The sequence below is a fragment of the Rhinolophus ferrumequinum genome, chromosome 12 (genome assembly GCF_004115265.2).
Source record: "Rhinolophus ferrumequinum isolate MPI-CBG mRhiFer1 chromosome 12, mRhiFer1_v1.p, whole genome shotgun sequence".
Classification (NCBI taxonomy): Eukaryota; Metazoa; Chordata; class Mammalia; order Chiroptera; family Rhinolophidae; genus Rhinolophus; species Rhinolophus ferrumequinum.
Genome location: NC_046295.1, coordinates 83,801,297 through 83,822,156, shown reverse-complemented (window position 1 = coordinate 83,822,156; position 20,860 = coordinate 83,801,297). Strand labels below are relative to the sequence as shown.

Sequence of the window (20,860 nt, the reverse complement as noted above, 5' to 3'; positions counted from 1 at the left end):
CAAACAACCTGATTAAAAAATGGGTCCCAAACCTTAACAGACCCAGCAAAGGAGATAGAGATGCAGACGAGCACATGAAGCATGTCCCAGCACGTGTCCTCAGGGCAACGCAGCTCTAAGCACTGACACACCACCACACGCCTATCACAACAGCCAGAATCTGCCACACTGACATCAATGCTGGGGGACGCGGAGCCGGGGGCACTTTCCTTCACTGCTGCTGGGGACACACACGGTGCAGCCCGTTTGGCAGTTTCTTACACAATTAAGCACACTCTTGCCGTACGATTCTGGGTGTTTACTCAAAGGAGCTGAAAACTCATGTCCACACAGAACTCTGCACACAGATGTTTATCACAGCTTTATTCCTAACTGTGGCAACTCGGAAGCAGCCGAGGAACTGCTCGGTGATGGACATCCAGCAGGTGATGGATGAATAAACTGCCCAGCCAGACAGTGGAGTTTACTCCGCACTAAAAAGACATGAGCTGTCACACAGGAAAAGACGTGGAGGACCCTTAAAAGCACATTGGTAAGTGAGAGAAGACAAGCTGAGACGGCTGCTGTGTGGTTCCAACTGTATAACATTCTGGAAAAGGCAGAACTATGAGGACAGTAAAGAGGTCAGGGGCTGCCAGGGGGAGGGAGGAGGACCAGGCAGGGATGCTGAATTTGTCCTCAAGCTAATCCAGAGAGAATCAGACCGGGGCTGATTTCTGGAAGTCTGGGAAGACAGACCCACTCGTACCCCCAGGAGGGGAGAACAGAATGGCCCAGGCAAGCAAGAGGAAGGCGGGGCTACGCAGCCCGAGCCAGTCACCTTCCACTGCTGCACCAGGTCTGTCCACTGGTCCATGGCTCCAGGTGAGAGCCCCTGAGCAAGAGAGGACAGGCCCACGCACGTGTCTGTGTGGAGACACGTCTGCACACACAGGCAGGCGCGTGGCCCACAGCTCCACGTGGTCCCACACCAGCTCTGCGTCTGTGGTCTCCCTGTCTCCTCTTGGCACATCTTCTCCATCCTTGGTGCTCACCAAACACCCAGGTGCCTTCCACTCAGTCAGGGGCTTGCGCTCGTCACCTGCAGGTTTCCCCACTCAATGGAGGGCCTTGAAGGCAGAAATGGCCTCTTGTTCACCCTGCACCCTCGGTGCCTGCACACAATCAGTCCTGCACACTGGGCTGCTTAGTTGGACCCCTGTGAACGTGAGTGAGTGAGGGGAAGGAAGAGGGAGGCTCGGGCTGAGACCTGGGCAGACCTCAGCGCAGGGACAGAGGGCCCGTCAGTGGGTGGGCAGGCCGCACCCTGGGAACCGCCTCCTCGCCCACTGGTTCTTGGCCCAGCCACGTGGCGGCCATGGTTCTCAGCAGCTTTCGTGCAACTCTGAAGATCAGGACTGTCTCATGGTCTTCCTGATGAGACTGGAAACCCATGAGGGCAGCCCTGGCCCCACCCCCTCCTACTATGCCCCCAGCACTCTCACAGAGTGTCTAGCCTTAGCTGGTGACTTGCAAATGTTTTTGGCAGTGAGGAGAGTAACGCTTAAGTGCAATACAAAATCGTAAAAGTGCTCTTTGGGGGCACCGGAAAGCAAGGGTATCAAGGCACAGATGCTGACAGCAAATGAGTTTCTCTCCAGCTGGGGGAACAAGTCACAGAGGCCGCCTGTCCCCAAGCAGCTGCCATGGAACAAGACAGAAGAGGAAGCAAAGTGGCCGGAACAAGGCAGGCCTGGCCCCGCTGGTCCGGGCAGATACTCACTGGGAACAACTGTGGTCTCCCCGGGAGGGCCGGTCAGCGTCACTGGGACCTGCACAGCGGCACTCGGGTCTGGGGGTTGACTGCCCATCCGAGTGACGTTCCGCTGATTATCTGCATCCTCTGGCTGCTCCTCCACCTTCTGCAGACAGGTGCTGGGCAGTGTGTGCACAGGACCCACACCCACTATCCCACTGGCCTCCAGGTCGCAGTGTGGCTCCCTGCAACCAAAAATGCACATCAGTCTGATGCAGCTCCAAACTCCTATTCAGTCTGCAAAACCCAGCGACTTAAACCCTTATCTAGATCTATTCCCCGACCACCTCCTGTTACTCTCACATTGCATACTTTTTTTTTTTTAAATCACCTGCACACTTCTGAGTTTTCAGTTATGAAAGGTAGAGACAGGGCTGACTCACCTGTCCGTCCCTGGCACAAGGCCAGGAATAACTGGCAACACAACGGTGTGTGTGGAATGGAATGGTTTGTAGAATGAAGAAACCTGGAGGAGGAGGTTTCCCTAAGCCACCCCCCTGCCCCGGGGCCCCACAAGGCCAAAGCCCAGCACAGCTCTGTATACGCAGATGATGCCCAGGCCAGAGTGGTCCTGGGTGGTGGCTTCTGGCTGCATGGGTGCTTCTGGGTGGCGGTGGCGGGTCGGCAAGCGTGAAGACTGTTGGCCTGAGCCTCAGGGCTCCTGTTACCCCAGCGTCAGTCAGGTCCTGTCCCAGCCAGAGAACAGGCCCGGCTGGCCTAGAGGGCCCTTCCTGTCAGGGACAGAGAGCCAGGCCCCTGCCTTCCCACCACTTAGTCCAGGGTCTCCTCAGGCTTGCCCCGGATCTCCTGACTCCTTCCTCCAGTGTTCCCCAATTTCCTCTTTTCCAGGCGCTAGTTTGTTCTTCCCGAGCCAACGCGTCCCAAAGCAGTCCCAACAACTTCTCCGGAAGCCCTCTCTTCCTCCCGGGTGCCTTACAACCATGGCTGACACCCCCTAAGCGCAGCGGCCCCCCACGCAGTTCTAAGCACTCGACGCGTCGCCTCAACAGGCAGGAGGCGGCCGAGAGCACGGTGGTGGCCTGGCCCGGGGCCGCCCGCCGCCCACTCACTTGGGCTGGTGGTTCCGCAGCTCCTTGGCGGGGTCCCTGGCCTCGGCCTCGCCGTCCTTCTGCGCGTCCTCGCGTGCGGGCAGCGCCCGGTGCCGGGCCCGGTGCCGCCGCGCCGGCTCCTCCCCGCTCTCCGCCTCCCTGGTGCCGGCCCGGGGGCCGCGGTGCCGCGCTCGTCGCTCGCCCTTGGCGCCGGGCGCTGTGCCCTCCTTGCCCAGGTCGGGCCCGTGCCGGTGGGCGCGGTGACGCCGGCCGCCCTCGGGCCCCGGGCCGCGGCCGCGCTCGCTCCGGGCCTCCTTGCTGCGGCTGCGGTGCGGCCGCGCCCGCTCCTCCCGGGCGGCGGGCTCTCCGGCCTCCGCCTTAGGGGCGTCCGCAGGGTCCTGCTCCACCACGGGGGCCGGGGCCGGGGCCGGGGCCTTGTCCCTGTCGCGATGCCGGTGGTGCCTGCGCGGCGCGTCCGCGCCCTCGGGCCGGGTCTTCCCCGCCGGCGGCCCCCGCGTGCCGTCCGGGCCGGGCTCCAACACCAGCGGGCGGTCCAGGTGCGTCTTCATGTCGGGCCGCAGGTGACGCGCGGTGGCGTAGCGCAGCCGCTCCTCGGGGCCCAGCTCGCTGTACAGCGCCTCGCAGCTGGCGCGCAGGGTCTGCAGCCGCAGCTGGTTGGCTCGCTGCTCCCACACCGAGCGCGCCTTGGCCGAGTTGGGCTGCTTGCTGCGGGGAGACCGGGGGTGAGCACGGCCCCGCTCTGCCTCGCAGGGGAAACCGCCGACGGACAGAGCGATGGGGGTGGCAAAGTGGGGCAGCGAGGATGGGGGGGCAGAGGGGCCCTCAAGACCCCCACGGAGTCACTGCAGAAGGGGGAGACACCCAGGGTGACCGAGCTCATCCCGTGGTCACAGCCCTACAGACCTTGAGATCTCTGGCCTGAGGGGTGGGGGCGAGGGGCTCAAGTCTGCTCTGCAACGGGTGTCAGAGCCTGAGGCTAAGGATGCAGGGTAACGGGAATGGCTGGCTGGTGCCTGCGGTGGCAGACAGGCTTCCAGGGCAGGTGGGCCGCTGGCAGGAAGGCCAAAACGGGAGGTGGGAGGGGAAGGGGCAGCTTCCAAACCCGCAGGACTCAGAAAGAGACAGGAGCCTGGCGCCCCACAACAGGAGAGCAGAGCTGCCCACAGAGGGGCTTCTCCATCTCCACCTCCACCTCCAGGAGGAAAGCCACTGGCCAGGATGACACACGCGTTTGTGCAGGAACCCAGGACAGCAAGCAGCACAGCCCGGGGAGTGAGGGGCAGGGGGCAGCTGGCCCTGGCCCTGTCAGGAATAAACGGGCCCAGGACTGCTCCCTGACGTGGTTAGCTCCATCCAGGGGACTGCCGCTTGGCTCAATGACCATTTGCTGCCAGGAGCCCAGCAGTCAGCTCTGGACTGGAGACACTACCTCTTGTGGCGGCCAGTGCCCTCCTCTCCCCCAGGGACAGAGCCAGAGCACGCCCCGGAGCCCTTTGGCACCAGGAGGGGCCTGTGGTCCAGGCCACCCTCACTGTACAGGCTACCAAAGGCTTTGACCACCATCCAACCTCACTCACATGGTCACGTGTGGGGCTCCACAGCCCAGAGTACACAGGAAGCCCTTGGCATTCTGGGCTCTTTGCTAAATAAGACCCCCAAAGTAGGTAACCCCCCCTTACCCAAGCAAACCCCCCGAGGCCAGGGTCTCACCCTTCGTCCTCTGCAGGCTGCTGGACCCACCGTGGTGGCTGGCGGCATTAGCAGCATGAGAACGACGGTGGCTGTGACATCTGTGCCGTTCAATAGCTGCACTGTGCTCTGGGCTCCAGTGCCCACCTCATCCAACCCTCACAGCTCCCTCAGGACTCAGGTGTTGCTCCCATGCCCCCTCCTCAGTTGAGGACACTGAGCCTAGAGGACGTCACTCACAGGGAGTCCCACAGCCAGTCACAGACGGAGCCAGGATCAGACGCATGCCCAAGGGCAAAAACGAAAGAAGTATCTAAGGAAGATGCGAGGCCTCGGCCAGAACCCAACCACACTGACGGCACAGCCCCGAGCCACAGCCTGAGGGGACCCAGGCCAGCCCAGGCACCAGCTCCGGGGCCCTGGGCCATGGGCACCATGGTGACCTGCAGAGAGAGGCAGCAGTCGGCCTGAATAATGTGATGGATGGCGAGTCCTGCCCTCTGCAGGTGAATGCGGGACGGTGTGGGAGCCATTTCCAGCGCAGTGCCTCGTGGGGGGGCAGAAGAGCACAAGATCTGTCGCTCACCTGGGAGCCCTGACAGGGGAGGCAGGATGATGTGTGGGGGGCATCTGCTGACCCACACACACTTCCGGCTGCCACCCAAACCCTGACCTGCCTCCCTGACACATGGAAGCCATGCTGCCCCGCTCCCAGGGTCACCTTGAAACAAACACACTTTTTTCTTTGCCTTCAACCTAGAGTCATAAGGGGCCTGCCCACCCCCAGCTGGCACCAAAACACGGCCCGACTGCACTGTGCCAACCCTTGGAAGACGGACGACAGCCATGTGGGGCGTGCCCAGGCCTCCCGACCAGTCTAGCACTCCCAGCTGGGCTTGCACTCAGAGATGGTGGCTTGCTCAGACACGGCCACAAGCCCTGGGGACCGGCTGTCGGTCAGAAGACAGGCAATAAAGACAATGGGACATGTGGTCCTGGCCGGTCAGGAGGAGATGGGCTCCTGAGGTCATGGCTGTGCCCTCAACGTCTGCAGCCCCTTCCCTCCCAGGAACCAGCTCAAGGCCACAGAGAGGTGGACAGTCTGCTGGATTGAGGGGTGCCGTGGGGCTGGCAGTCTCCCTCATAATCGCCGGGGAGCAAGCCCCGCTGGGCTCTGCCTGGCCCTGCCCCCGCAGGGTCTCGCGGCCTCTCTCGGCTTGTCTGTATCGCTGCCACCAGTTGGGCAGTTGGCCTCCTGTCAGGTGTGCCTGAGTCTGTGCACCGTGGGTATCTGAGTCAGCCTGCCCCAACACTGGTCTCTCCTCTCCACCGAGTTCGCAAGCTACAGCGACCCTCTGCTCCACAGGACTGAGAGGCAATGACTGCTCAGGCCAAGTCTTTATTTACAAGGGCTCTCTAAGGGGTCACGTGCAGGAGCTGCTCCCAGGACGTCCTGCCTGGCGTGTGGGCACAGCACAACCCAGGCACTGTGACCTGTGCCATGACCTCTGTTGTGACCTCTGTGCCATGGCCTGTGCCATGAGCGCTGTGCCGTGACCTCTGTGCCATGAACTCTGTGCTGTGGCCTGCTATGTGGTCTCTGGGCTAAGAAATCTAGTCACTGCAGCTGCTGACAAGGTGACACCAAGGACACCTACATCTGAACGTTCCTCCACCCTGGATCATTCCAGATCCAGCTTTCTTACCCCGTGAGGCAGCAGCTCCCAGTGCTCGTGGAAGCACAGAGCCCAGCTCCCACCTCCACCAGGACGCAGAGGGCACCCGGCCACTCCTGGGACCTCCCACCTACAGGACCTGGCCTCACCCTTGGGAGGGAGCCATGGGGACAAGCCTCCCAGTCAGACTGGTGTCACCCCAGGAGGGTCACCCCAGGCTCCCCGGGCTCTGGCTGGTCTAGCGTAAGCCTCACAACTGGAAGCAGTTCTGCTCTTGCTAGAACAAAGACTTCCTAAGGATTACACACACATCCCCTCCCACGTAAGGAAGGGATGGGGCAGGGGCACCCCACAAATGTCCCCAGCAAGCCCCTAATGAAGACTCATGGGAACTATAAGGAGACATCAGTGGCAGACGCCTCAGAGAAGCAGCTATGCCTGAGACACCAGAGTGACGGCACACAGACAGACCTCAGACAGGAGGACAGAGACCAGGAGGGAGAGGAAGGGGGACCAAGGTCAGAGAGTGCGTGCCTATGAGCGGGACGTGGGGACGTCAGGAAGTGTGCCCACTATCCCCCATTCTCCAGGCTGCAGGCTTGCCTGGAGCTGCCCCCTGAAGCAAATGGTTGGGGTGGGAAAGCAATCGGGAGTGGCAGGGAGGTATGTGATTGTGCTTATCATGACGCCTCAGAGATCGTAGCAGAGCGACTCACGGTGAGTTTACGCTGGAGACAGACGAGCTGCGAGACACAGTACCTCGAGTGTGCTTTACAAAACTGCACATGCAAAAGACAAAACAGAACAAGGGTGAGAGAAGCAGAGGATTCTGAGACACTAGAACACGCGTGAGCCGCGTCAGCTCAGGGTGCAGGCTGCAGTATGCGTCTGGGCAGGGGGCCAGGGAGGCTTCCATCAGAATGGTCACCGGCCAACACCTCGGAGGAAAAGAGAAGTTGAGAAAAAGAGAGCACCCAGCAGAAAAGTGAAGCTGCAGTGAGCACAGCAAGCCCCACGTGGCTGCAAGACAAGAAGCATTATCCTGGGGGCCTGTCTGCCACAGCTGGGAGCATACTGTCCCTGGAAGGGCAGTGGGTTCAAAGAGCTGGCACCACTTGTCCTGCAAGTCCACACAGCCCTCCCCTGCCCGCCGTGGCACCCGCTCTGACAGCTGCAGATGGAGCAGAGATGGCTAAGGCAGGGGGCCTCACCTGCGGTGTCGCCTGGGCCCTGCTGCCTGTACACCGTGCTCTGCCCAGCCCACCACAGCCCCTCAGCTCCCCAGCTCTAAGCCAGGTGCTTCCAGTGCACCAGGACCCTTCCCAGGGCCACACGGGCTATGTCAGCAACCCATCTGCCCGTGGGTGTAATTCCAGCCATTTCCAAGTGACTTTCTGGAAGCCTTTCCAAAACCAATGGAGAGACAGCAAACCTCCCCTATAGTCCTTTCCCCTTAGGGCAGTGCCCAGGGCAGGACCAGGTGGGTCCCGGCTCCGCTTCTCAAGGCCAAGTCTGCGTCTGCGCACATCAGTGAGAAGCTCCAGGCAGCTCACCTGCCTGCAGGCCCTGGGTGCAAGCAGGTGTGTGACTGAGTGTGAGAGCTTGTGAGTGGGTGCGAGTGTGTGAAGGTGTGAATGAATGGTATGTGACTGAAAGTGAGTGAATGTGTGTCTGGGTGTGAACATGTGTCAGCATGTGTGGGTGTAAACGTGTGAGAGTGAACATGTCTCAGTGAGTGTGAATGCACACAAGTGTGAACACATGACATGTCAACATGGGTGGGGTGTGAACACAAGGGGTTGTAGCGTGTGGGTGTGGTTATGTGGGTGTGAACTGTGGGTGTGAACATGTTTCAACGTGTGAGTGTGCACACTCACCAGCATTCAGAAATTGGGTGATGATGAGGGTGACACAGCACAGGGAACCTGGAAGACCATGTCAACCTTAGTATCCCTTCCCTCTCAGCAGCCTGAAGTGGCTGTCACCTGAGGCCAGAGACACAGCCCCAGCCAATCTCCAGTGACAAGTCCCACCAGCACCCTCTGTCAAGCCACACAGAGTGCTAATGAGAGTCTGTCAAACACCGAGTACACTGAAGGTCCCCTCAGCACCCACGGCGTCACAGAGAGCGTCTCAGTCAGTCCTCCCGCTTCACAGTCCTCCCACACACGTGACTCGCTGTCACCCCACCCCAATAGCTTGCCACAGAAATAACTGCTGAGGAGATGCAGGCCCTGCCCGTCCAAGCAACATGACTCCCCCAGAGGACAGAAACGTGGGGGCAGGTGGGGAACGACAGACACCAGTAGACTGAGCAAGGTCTCCGCCGGACAGAGGGCAGTAAAGCAGTGCACATATCGGGGGCCTCTGATCCCATCAGACTGACTGCCTGTGTGCCCAGGGCCTCTGATGCCATCAGACTGACTGTGTGCCCAGGGCCTCTGATGCCATCAGACTGACTGTGTACCCAGGGCCTCCGATCCCATCAGACTGACTGACTGTGTGCCCAGGGCCTCCGATGCCATCAGACTGACTGTGTGCCCAGGGCCTCTGATGCCATCAGACTGACTGACTGTGTGCCCAGGGCCTCTGATGCCATCAGACTGACTACGTGTCCACCACGGGTGGGCTGAGGACACGCCAGAGGACCAAGGCCTACATGTGCATCCCAGTAGAGCCTACAGGACCCACAGCTGGCCGGGGGCGAAAACACAGGGGCCGACGCTTGGACACATCCCGGCCGGCTGTGACATGGGTGAGGCGACTGAGCTCAGGACCATGTGAGGCAGAGCACCTATGTATCCCCCGGGAACCCCTTTCCCAGTGGAGAAGCAGCACCGTGGCAGTGATCAGGACAAGACCGGGTGGCACATGTACCCAGGCGTGGCCGCCAGTGCGGCCGGTCCCTACACAGCAGCATCACCCCGGGAGCAGGGGCAATGCGCCCAGACCTCCCATCCTGGTGGCCTGCAGGGCTCTCCATGGCTGTGCTCAGGGCCCAGTGCCCTCCTCTCCACGGTCTCAGCCCAGATGGCAGTGGACACCCCGCTGCACACCCCCAGAAGCAGCCCTGGCTGGTAGCAGGGGCCACCGGACAAGGCACTCACCTCCAGAAACAGCAGAGCGAGCACACGCTAAACCCCCCCAAGGCTCACCCGCTGTCCTGTGGCTTATAGGCCTCAGGACAGGGGTTGTAGAGGAGTCTGCGGGCACACAGTGGCCACGTAACTGAATTGGCCAGACAGCAAAAGAGCTGCCAATGAAGCTTCCACCCCAGCAGCTGTCTGAATGTCCTGCTCAGCTCTCGGGGGCCTGCGACCTCCTCTAGCTCATTTTCCACCAAAGACCGGCAATCCGTGTCTGGCTTAGAGACAGGCCCCCTGCAAACACCTATTCAGGAAACAGGCCACCACCCTGGTGTCCGCCAAGCAAGAATGGGTTACTATGATGTACACTCACATGCACACATGTGCACACACTCAAGTGTACACTCACACGTGTACACGCACTCATGCACATGTACTCATATGCACACACTAACACACATACTGTATATACACGTATACACGTGCACACTCCCATGTGCATGCTCTCCTGTGCACACACACGTGCACACAATGATACATGCACTCCCATGTGTGCACTCACAAGTGCACACATTCACTCACACGTGCACATACTTGCATGCACACTCACACGAGGGTGTGCAACTCATTCACACATGTGCACGCAACTCAGGTATGGCACAACTCACCCGTGTGCTTGCACACTCATACATATGCACACTCACGACCAGGCACATGCTCTCTCACACTCCCAACAGACTCGTCCACGTGCCAGCATACACAGCAGCACAGATGCACGTGTCACCACAGATGTGCCTGCAGCTGTCCTGGTGCACTGACCGCACCCCTCACAGAAAGGGTGGCGGGCCAGCTCCAGATCTGGGGCCCCAGATTAGTGCGGGACGTGGGCTGTGTGGGGTAAGCAAGGAGCCGAAGACGGAGCCAGCAGCTCCAGACTCTGCACAGGAGCCTTGGGCCTGCCTCCACCTTTTCCCATCAAGACCTCAGAGACATTTCTGAAAACTGAGTCTCCTGGGCAGCTGAAAAACCACCTAGAATCTTCTGGCTCATAAATGCCTTTCTGAAAAGGTGTGCATGAAATAGTCAGATGGACTCGTGGAGTTTGCCCCAGGATGAGCCCTGGGGCCCCCCAAGATTGTCAAGAACAGACAGATCCCTACGGCATGGCCCATCCCACACAGCACGTGAAGGCTGCACGCTGCCACGTCTCACTCCTACTCAAACTGGGGGAGCTGTGGGAACGCTCCCTGATAAACCCTTGGCACAAAGACTCCTGCAGGAGATGGGAGCTGTCCCCGGTCATCACATCTCCTGAGCAGGGGCTGTGTCCCAACAAGCTCCAGCCACGGCACGAGACCCTCTTGACAAGCCTCCGGAAGGCATTCCCTGCTAAGGGTCCCAAGACCACCCACAGTCCACTCCCCAGAGCCTTACGCAGCGATGGAGACGTTCGCGGCGGATATGGGGCTGACTTCTGCCACTTCCTTGGCCTTCTGCAGAGCAAGCTTCTGATTGGCTGCTTCTTCCATCTCCTCCTCGTCCTGTTTGAACAGACAGAAACAGATGGCGACACTTCGGAGTGCTGCATCCACTTCCTAGGCACTGCGTCCTTCCTTCTGTCTGAACCGGAGTGGCCAGGCAGCGGCTCCTGCATCAGGGTGACCCGCTCCAGCACGGAGCACCGGCTCCACACATGCTCTCTGGCAGCCTTCAGGTATCCCGTCTTCCATGCCTGCTGCCCAAGATGGAGGCCCCCAGGTTTCCTGCCTCGGCTCCCAGCATGCTCAAAGCTGACTGCATACCCATGCTCACATCCTGACCCCACGCCAGAGCCCTAGCCCCAGGGACTCAGCCGCTGCCTGGACAGCTCTGCGTGTTTGTTCCACAGCATTTGAGACTCACTCTGTCAAACTGCAAACCCACTCCTCCTTCAGTCCCACCTGGCCTCTGCCCCCAGGGCACTTGCCACACTACACCGAGGTCAGCCTCTGCCCCAGAGCTGTGAGACAGCAGGCGGCAGGGCTCTGCACCAAGCACTGCCCACAGCACTGCCACCAGGAGTGTGCCTAGCAGAGCCACCTCGCACCCTCTGGGCTTTTCTACCTGGACCCACTGTCCCAGCTATGACTGGGACAAGTCTTTCCTTGTCGCCCCCAGAGCTAGACAGCTATTTGTAGTGCCTGGTCCTGTATCCCCTCAACACCGAGTCCCTGGGCAGCACCCCCATGGCCATCGGCCACTGGACCAGCCCTGCCTCCATGGGAACAGTGGACATCTGCACAGACCCTCTGGCCCTGACCCCACGTCACTGGGCAAAACCAACATGTCTGCTCCTGGCATCTAGATAAACGGCTTCAGGCCGAGTTCACGGGGCCCGCAGTTCCATGTCACCTAGCTAGATTGCTTATTCCCCCAAACAACAACCCCCAGTCCACCGGGCCCCCCCGGGACCTGGCACCCCCAACAGGTCCCAGAACAGCCTTGAATCTGCTCTTAGGGTCACAATAATGGCAAAAACTAGGTCCACTGTTAGCTGTCTGCAGACTTCCCTTCAGACCTTCAAGCTCTGGCCCTAGACAGGAGGCAAAGGCAGATTCACCCTGATTCCTCCGTCTTAGTTTACGGCTCCTGGGGGTGGAGGGTATCCCCACTCAACCAAAGGGTATTCTACAAACAAACTCAACCTGAGTTTGTTTCCACTTCGAAAAGTAAATGACTCTATCGGTGCAAATATAAAGGAAGCAGAGTTGAGTCCTGACCTTTGGGGCTTGGCCAGCCTGACACGGACAGGCCTCTACCAGTCCCAGCTCCCAAAGGGCCATCGCCCAGTGTCTGTACATGGAGACGGGGCTCCCAGGACATCGGTTCCTTGGCATGTTTTTACACATGGCCGAACTTGCAGAGTGCGGGACCACTCCGACCCAGGACAGCTGGTGCCAGACCACCAGCACTGCTGTGCACCCCCAGTTCACATGGCCCCAGAAACGCTGACCCCAGAAGTGCTCATGAACACAGGGGTCCCCCAGCCCAGGCAGCCCAGCCAGGCCCTCGGCCATCCTCCAGCTTCTGCTGGCTTGGCCCCTCCTGACGACAGCAATGGGCAGGCCAGGGGGACTCCCAAGTCCTCACAAGCCAGCGGCCAGAGCAAGGGGGGAGGCTAGACCCACAGGCACCCCCAGGGCCCAAGCCTAGGTGGGGGGAGAGGGTTCAGCAGGAGCCATGGGAGGTGCAGGGGCCACAGCTGCATCTCAGCTGTCCAGAGACCTCCTGAGCCTGCCCTCCTGAGGAAGACCCGAGTCAAGCCCAGCCCTGGGATGGGGACGTGCGGACTGGAGAGAACCCGACTGAGTGAGAACACACAGGCGGCATCTTTCAGGCACTGGCTCGAGCATGCATGCGTGACAGATGTGCACACGGTGTCTGCACCAGGCCTGCGCCCTCCCCAGCCAGCCTGACTTGGCAGCAGCGTCCTGCGCACAGGGTGTGGGCTTGTAGTGCAGCAGCCCGAGGCTGAGTCAGCGGGCAGCCCAGCGGCACCGTCTGGGCTGTGCGGGGAAGGTGACCAGGCGGGGCGGCCTCATTGGGAGGGAACTGCGGGGGGAGGTTGTACAATCACACCCCCCACCAGGCACATCAGATGGCGTCCACCGGGGCCATCTAATATTAATAGGGACGACGCTATCCTGCTGTGGGCAAAGAAGGTAGCACCAGCTGCTCCTCTAGGAACCAGCCAGTGCCAGCGTCTGAGGGCAGCACTGCCCCGTGACCACCAGAGCGCAACCATCCCCACCTGAGACTGACCCCAGGGATGAACACAGGTGCCCACCTCGGCCCTTCAGTCTTCAGAGCTGGGTGCTCCCCACGGCCCAGCTCACGTGTCCCTCACACACAGACACACCAGGCTCAGGAGGCATCACGGGACCCTTCACTTGAGGCCAGTGCCGCCTGCGCCCCCCTGCCCGCGGTTCTGTCCAGGCTGCACCTCCTGTCTATCAGCCATGCTGCTCCCCATACACACTCCCCTCCACTTTTCTGCCATTCTCCCCAGGTCTTGGCGTGTCAAGGGGCCGCCCTCGTGGCCACCGGCCTTCCTGGCACTGCTCCAGGCTTCCTCTCAGTGCCATTCCTGACACCAGAGTGACAACCTAATTTCTGCCTGTCCACCGCCTTAAGGAGACCATGCTGGACACACGGGTCACACGGGCTCGTGACCCACGACCTGGCCCTCCTCGTGGCTCTCTGGCCCCCCCACCCTTCCTGCCCCTGGTCCTGCTCACGACCCACATACCTTGGTCAGTTCCTGGGCATTGGCGAGGTTGTCCACGGCGATGGCCAGGAAGACGTTCAGCAGCGTGTCTGGGCGGCTCCAGCTAAGGAAGGGCGCCCTGTGTCCGCACACCTTCCCACCTGGTCACGCCTCGGTTTCCCCCATGGGAAACAGGGCTCGTAGCTCCCCAGATGGCCAGCGTCCTTTCCTCGGCACCCACAGCCTTCAGACCCTTGGCCCCGCTGACCTGTCGCCAGCAGAGGCCACCTACCCACCAGGGCTCTGTGGGTCCCTGGCCTCTGCCCAAGCTTCCTTCATGCAGTCTCGTGTCACCCCGTCCCCATGCCCACGTGGAACCTCCTGCCACCCAGCCCGGAGCTCAGAGGTTATGTTGGATTAGTCTGCCCTTGCCTCCCTGGAGAGCCCATGAACTGCCTGCTCTGTCCCTGCTCCCGGATTCCTACCCAGGGACAAGCCTACAGACAGCCTCCTACTGTCACTGGCTGCGTGCGGGGCTCCATCACCTTTGGGCCCGTGAGCAGAGGCCAGGTAAGACAGGGCACAACGTGCAAACCCAGCCAGGCCAGCACTGCGTGGGCTCCAGGCCTGGGCTGGGCTCACAGCGTTTCCTCCCCTCGGTCCAGGTGTTCTCCCTCTAGAGCAGTGGAAGCCTGGCGGTGCTGATGGTGACAGCACCTTGAGCCCATCCCACTGAGCGCCCCAGGACCCAGGACAAAGCCTACCACAACACCCTTTCACAAGTGAGGAAACGAAGGCCACAAAGGGCCACTTGCCCAGAGTTCTGAAGTCACAAGGGCCTGATGTCCTTGAGTCTCTGCAGGATCAGGCCCTCATGTACCGCTGACCTGACTCATTTTGATTTCCTGTCACTGCACCTGCCTCTTCCCACAAGCTCGTGTCTGTACTGAGCAGCCAGCAGCATCTCCCCTGTGCCCTCTCCAGCTGTGCCCGCCTGGGCGCTGCTCAGCCTGCAGACCGGGCCTTGGGCGCTCCGTGGCTGTCCTGCTAAGGCACCTTATCCCTGGGCACTGCTGACACAGGCAACCCTTCATCATGGGACACTCAGCAGCATCCCGGCTCTGCCCACTTGATGCCAGCAGCACTTTCTTCTCCAGCCATGACAACCAAACTGTCTCAGACATCCTGCACTCCTCTGGGGACAAAGTTGTGTGACTGAGTGCTGTCACCAAAGGCCTAGGGACTTGCATACCCCTCCGCCCCCAGGGGCTCTGGGACAGTGCCAGGCTCAAGCAGCAGTTAGCTCTGCAGGAGGCCAACAGTGATGACCCCCCTCTCCCAGGCCCGGTGTGGCAGGGAGGTGCCCTGGGTCCTGGGAGCCTGCACCCCAGGGCACTGCCTCACAGCCAAGCCAGCTCAGGGCTCCTGCGGAGCCCACAGGACAGAGCCCTGGGGCCAGACTGCTATCTCCCAGCACTAACCACAGCTGTGGACACCCTCACAGGCCTCCCACGCCAGAACAGAACTCAGGCCCCAGGCGGAGGGACACAGGCTCGGCGTGGCGACCCCAACCAGATAGGACAGGGGCCTGTGCAGGCTCAGAAGCAGCTATGATGACCGTGGGGCCACTGCTGTGTGCCCCTCCATCCCACAGAAGGATACAATTCCCAAACAGCGTCAGGACGATGAAGTAGAAGGACGAGAACATGCCTTTGCGGACCCCGCCTTGAGACTCGATCCCGTGGTACATCACCGCGTTCCAGTCCTCTCCAGTCAGGATCTGTGCAGGGAGAGCAGCACGGGCAGGCTGCAAGGCCCCTGCACACACGCGTGCATGTGCACACCCCGAGAGCCGTGGGCACACGTGCATGTGCACACACACGTTTTTAGATGCTTCTGCAGGAAAGGGTAGCCCAAGGTCCTGCAGAGAAACTTCCAGGACTTGGCTGCTGAGCTGGGTCAGCCAAAAATGGAAAGGGAGCTCCAAGCAGGAGAAAAGGTAAACAAAGGCACAGAGGAGACTACAGCAGTGAGTGGAGAAGCGACGCAGGACTGGGGCAGAGCCCCCGACGCCCAGAGCCCAGAACACAGACTCAAAGGGGCCACGGCTGCTCAAAGCTGCTGACGCTCCAGGTTCCCGCCCCCTGGGCTCAAGGCTCTGGGCTGTGAGAGTGACTGATAACGTCCTCGCCTCATCAGGAAACACATCTCTCCTCTACTTGTATTTTTGGAAAAGACAAGAGGATAACATAACAGACACTCACGTGTCCAGCACTGAAAAGGAAAAGTGTTAACATTTTGCCATATTTGCATCAGGTCCCGACAGGAAAACCCCGTCTGGGCACAGTCAAGTTGACACATAAACTTAACCATTGTGCAATCTTTTACCTGTGATGCTTGCTATGGTCTTTTTAAAATAACAGCCTTATTGAGACACATTTATAATCGAGTCATTTAAAGCGTACAATTCGGTGGTTCTCAGGACATTCACAGATATGGGCACCCATCACCACATTAGGGTTTAGCATTCTTCAACCCCTCAAAAAAGAAACCCGAAAGTACTAGCTGCCACCCACCTTGCTGTAGTTTATTTTTTAATCCTATCAATTCTTATTGGAACACGTTTTGATCATGTATCAATGTTTTATCTTCCTACATCTACTGACATGTGTGCTGTTCTCTTAACCTGTAGAGATAAGACATTATACTGACAAATTCCGGTCGTACTGTGATAAACACAGTTCGGCTACGAACTCCTATTTTATGCGCAGTAGAAATTGCCTTTTTAACGTTGAATTTCAGCTGTCGCGTGTCCCTTCACTGAGCAAACCTTTAAAGTGCCTGCTGTGTGCCAGGCAGTGCAGGGCACTTAGGGTCGTCCGTGGATAAGACAGACCAGACCCTGCTCGGGAGCTCAGTCTAGCCTGCGTTTCACTTTTCATACATTATCCCCACTGGCTGTGGTTTCAGAGGTGTACTAGCCTCATGGTATGACTTCATTCTTCTCTGGAGTGGCTTGAGGAAGTTGTCACCTGTCCCTTGCCAGCTTGGTGAGACGCACCTAGTCACTGCAGGCTCAGGGCAAGGGCAGGGAAACAGGACGAGCTCTGATTCCATTTAATGGTCATAAAACAATGCAGGTTTTTAATTTATCTTGAGCTAATAAGTGATGTTTTCCTATAAAGCTAGACATTTCATCAAGTTTTCAAAACTGTCAGTAGAAAGGCACCATAATATTTGGGGGGAATTAAAGAATATACCTCCCTTTTCTATAGCTATCCCTCCTTTGGGAATTACTCCTTTTTAAAAATTTTTTTAAAAATAAATGTTATTGTAGAATATTGGGGAACAGTGTGTTTCTACAGGGCCCATCAGCCCCAAATAGCTGTCCTTCAACCTAGTTGTGGAGGGCGCAGCTCACTGGCCCATGTGGGAATCGAACCAGCAACCCTGTTGTTCAGAGTTCGCGCTCTAACCAACTGAGCCATCCGGCCACCCGGCAATACTTTTTATTTGTGCCTTTCTGTTGATCAGTCTTTCTAGAAAGTTATCTACTTTATTAGTCTTCTTGAGAACAAGATTTTTATATGAGTTTGTTACCTTAGTATTTTTAGTTTTGTTTCATTTATGTCTGCTCTTATCATTTTTTGCCCGCTTTCAATTTTTCTTTAGTTTATTCTTTTTCCTAGATTTTTAAGATGAGCACTTAGTTTATCTTCAGTCTTTCTTTTATTTTGACAATTGCATTTAAGAGTGTACACTTTTCTCCAAGTACTGCCTCAGCCTTACCCCATAAGTTCTGATATTGTTGTTGAGTTCTAAGTATTTTGTAATATCCATTGTGATGTCTTCTTTAACTCAACCTTTCAGTTTTCACCAACGAGGAAGATTTTAAATGACTTTTTATCAGCATTTTCTATTTATTTAAGTTACATCGGGAATGTGTGGTGCAGGACAGCAATTCCTTAACGTTTGTGGGAATTTCCTGGATGATTTAACGAGTGGCCACATTCTGTGACTGTCCTGTTTGCCCCAAGTACTGATGCTTCCCCACGGCTGGCCGGTTGGCTGCAGCTGTATGTCGGCTGACTCCTGCACTTCATCTGCGCTCTCACGGCCTTTCTAACTTCCAGCTTCTTCCTTCAGTTGCACAGAAACGCATTACAAATCTGTTACGAGATGCCCAACTTTTCATTTCTGTGTAATTCTCAGTTCTTGCCCAATATATTTCAGACCATGTTGTTGGGTCGTGCGAGCTCGTGACAGCAGCTTCCTTTTCTCACATGTAACATGCTTCTCTATTTCTACTAAAGCGTGTCTGCCTTAATGTCTACTGTGGCTGTTAACATCACAACAATTTCCTTTGGATAATGTTTAAATACTGTTTCGAACATTCAGAAATGTACAATGGATAACATTTAACAAACCTCTGTGTACCCACTACCGAGCTAAGGAAATAAAACATTAAAATGTAGCAGATGTTCCTTGGACAAAACTCCCCCTGTCTCCTTCTCCCCGCCCCCAAACCAGCACCCTAAATTTGGTGTTTACCATTCCTGTGCAAGCTTTTGCACTTTTACAGTATGTACAAGGTCTGACAATCAAGTTCGCGAACTTTCCACCATGCACTTACGCTGGCAGCACTGTACGGACAGCTCGGTAAGGTTTCCAAAACTTGGTATACAAGTATCTCACAGCTGTGTTTCTGTTGACGTGTGGCAGTGTCTTGCTGAGTGGTGATCATTATTGTTGTTGCGTGTTTTTGTGTGCAGTCGTGAGAATGTCTGAGCTTTAATTAGAGCAACGAACAAACTATTAAATTTCTTGTTAAACTTGCAAGAGTGGAAGTGACATCAGGGACATGTTAGTCCAACTTTATGGGGATAATGCCATGATGTTACAAATGGATTAACTGTTTTCTGAGAGGAGAGAACGTGTCACTGATGAAGAGAAGTCAAGGCGGCCAGTAATGAGCAGAACTGACGAAAACATTACAAAAATGTGTCAAAATCATCGTCTGACTGTGAGAAGCATAGCAGACCATCGATAGAAAAACTTAGAAAATCATAACTAAAACTCTTGGCATGAGAAAGGTGTGTGCAAAAATGGTTCTGAAGGAGCTCACTTCTGAACAAACCCAAAGAAGAGTTGAAGTTTGCCGAGACCTTTTGGAGAGGAAGACGATGTTTTGGGCTGTGTTATCACTGGTGATGAAACATGGGTGTACCAATACAACCCTGAAACAAAGCGTCAAAGTGCACAATGGAAGTCAGCCAATTCTCCATGACCAAAAAACTTTTGTCAGTCCAAATCAAGAGTCAAAAGGATGTTGCTAACCTTTTTTGATATCAGAGGGATTATTCATTATGAATTTGTACCAACTAGACAGTTAACCAAGTTTACTATATGGAAGTGCTGAAAAGGCTGCGTGAAAAAGTTAGATGACCTGAACTTGTCTCCAACAATTCATCACGACAATGCACCAGCTCCCAAGGCACTGTCTGTGAGGGAGTTTTTAGCCAGTAAACAAATAACTGTATTGGAACACCCTCCCTACTCACCTGACCTGGCCCCAATGACTTCTTTCTTTACCCAAAGATACAGGAAATATTGAAAGGAGGACATTTTGATGACATTCAGGACATCAAGGGGTAATATGACAACAGCTCTGATGGCCATTATAGAAAAAGAGTTCCAGAATTGCTTTGAAGGGTGGACTGGGCACTGGCATTAGTGCATAGCTTCCCAAGGGGAGTGCTTCGAAGGTGACCGTAGTGATATTCAGCAATGAGGGGTATAGCACTTTTTCTAGGACGAGTTTGTGAACTTAATTGTCAGACCTCATATGCCGGAAGCAACATTGTTTCGCAGGTTCCCAGAGTTATTTAGACAGTACTACATGCTATAATTATTATTTTTTCCTCAGCATTACGTTTGTGAGATCCGTCACTCTTGCTACGGCTGCAGAATACGGCACTTCTTAGCCATTCCCTTGCTGATGCACATTTGGGGGACGTGCGGCTTTTCCCTCTTACAAACAACGCTGCCACGATGCTCTTGCGTGTCTGTGCAGCTGGGCAAGATCCTTTTCAGAGCCTTGAGCAGCAACAGGACCCGCCTGTGTGCACATGCAAGGGGACAATTACTGTCCACAGTGGTCCTCACCCCAGCACAGCAGAAAAGGACCCTCGTGTCACCACATGGCTACAAGGTGACGTTGCTTCACAATTAGCATTTCTTAACTTGAGCTGAATGGACAGGTTTGTTCTCAGGGTGTTTCAATCACTTTCCTGACTTCTGGTAACACTGAAAATAGTTTTCACAGATTGCTCGTCGGCCCAGGTCCTCTTGTGTGAGTGACCTGTTTCTACCTTTTGCCCTTTCCTGATGCACTGTCTGTCTTTCCTTTTCCATTTGTGGACGTTCTTGGTATGCTCTGGACACTAATCCTTTGTTGGTTATTTGCTGACACTGGAAATGTCTTCCTCCAGCCTGTGACTTGTTGTTGTTATTTTCAATCTTTTTATGGTGTCCTGAGGCACAGAAATCTTCAACAGTCAAATTTTCAATGGTTTCCTGTGTGATTTGTGCTTTTTGTATTTTCTTTAAGAAGGCTTCCCTTGCCTTGAGTTAATAATGTTATGTCGCCGTCTGTCTTTCTAAACTTTCAGATTTGCTTTTCAAAGTTAGGTCTTCATCCATCCGAATCAATTTTCAAGGTGGGATTCCAACTTCATGCTCTTCTCTACAGACAACCAAGTGGCCCCACACCATCTGCGGTGACAACACTTGACTTTTCTGCGTGCACAAATATTTCATCTGTGAATAATGACATTTTTATTCCTCTCTTGTCAATCTTGAGGAATTTTATTTCACTTTTTTCTTGTTCTAATGAACTAAGACCAATGATATTAGCATAATCTGCTAAGACCTCGTTTAGAATAAGTGTTGGGTTTTATTGTGTGTTTTTTAGAAAAAAAAAATTTATTATGGATATTGTCAAATATACACCAAGTAGAGAGTATAATGAATCCCTATGTGTTAATTTGACAATTAACAAAATTTGTCAGTCTTATTTGTCTATCCTCTCTATCATGGTTGGTTGTGCTTCTGCTAGAGTTCAAATGCTTTTTTCTGATGATCTAGGGTTATTTCCTTCCTTATTCTGTTAAGATGGTGAGTTACATGAAAGTCTTTTCTAATGTTAAATCATCTTGTATTTCTAAGATAAATTCAGGTTGATCATAAAGCTTTCTAAGCATGTCTAGATTTGATTAGTTATTATTTCCCTCAGGATG

The 20,860-nt window shown here is 55.8% G+C and overlaps 1 protein-coding gene across 1 annotated transcript in view; it reads right to left on the bottom strand.

Moving 5' to 3' along the window:
* The window catches only part of CACNA1B (calcium voltage-gated channel subunit alpha1 B), a 158,929-nt gene that overhangs the window by 70,618 nt on the left and 67,451 nt on the right, over nt 1-20,860 (bottom strand). The window contains 5 exon segments of the mRNA XM_033123225.1: nt 1,763-1,980; nt 2,866-3,570; nt 10,751-10,857; nt 13,605-13,672; nt 15,225-15,342. Coding sequence (XP_032979116.1) covers nt 1,763-1,980; nt 2,866-3,570; nt 10,751-10,857; nt 13,605-13,672; nt 15,225-15,342 — 1,216 coding nt within the window.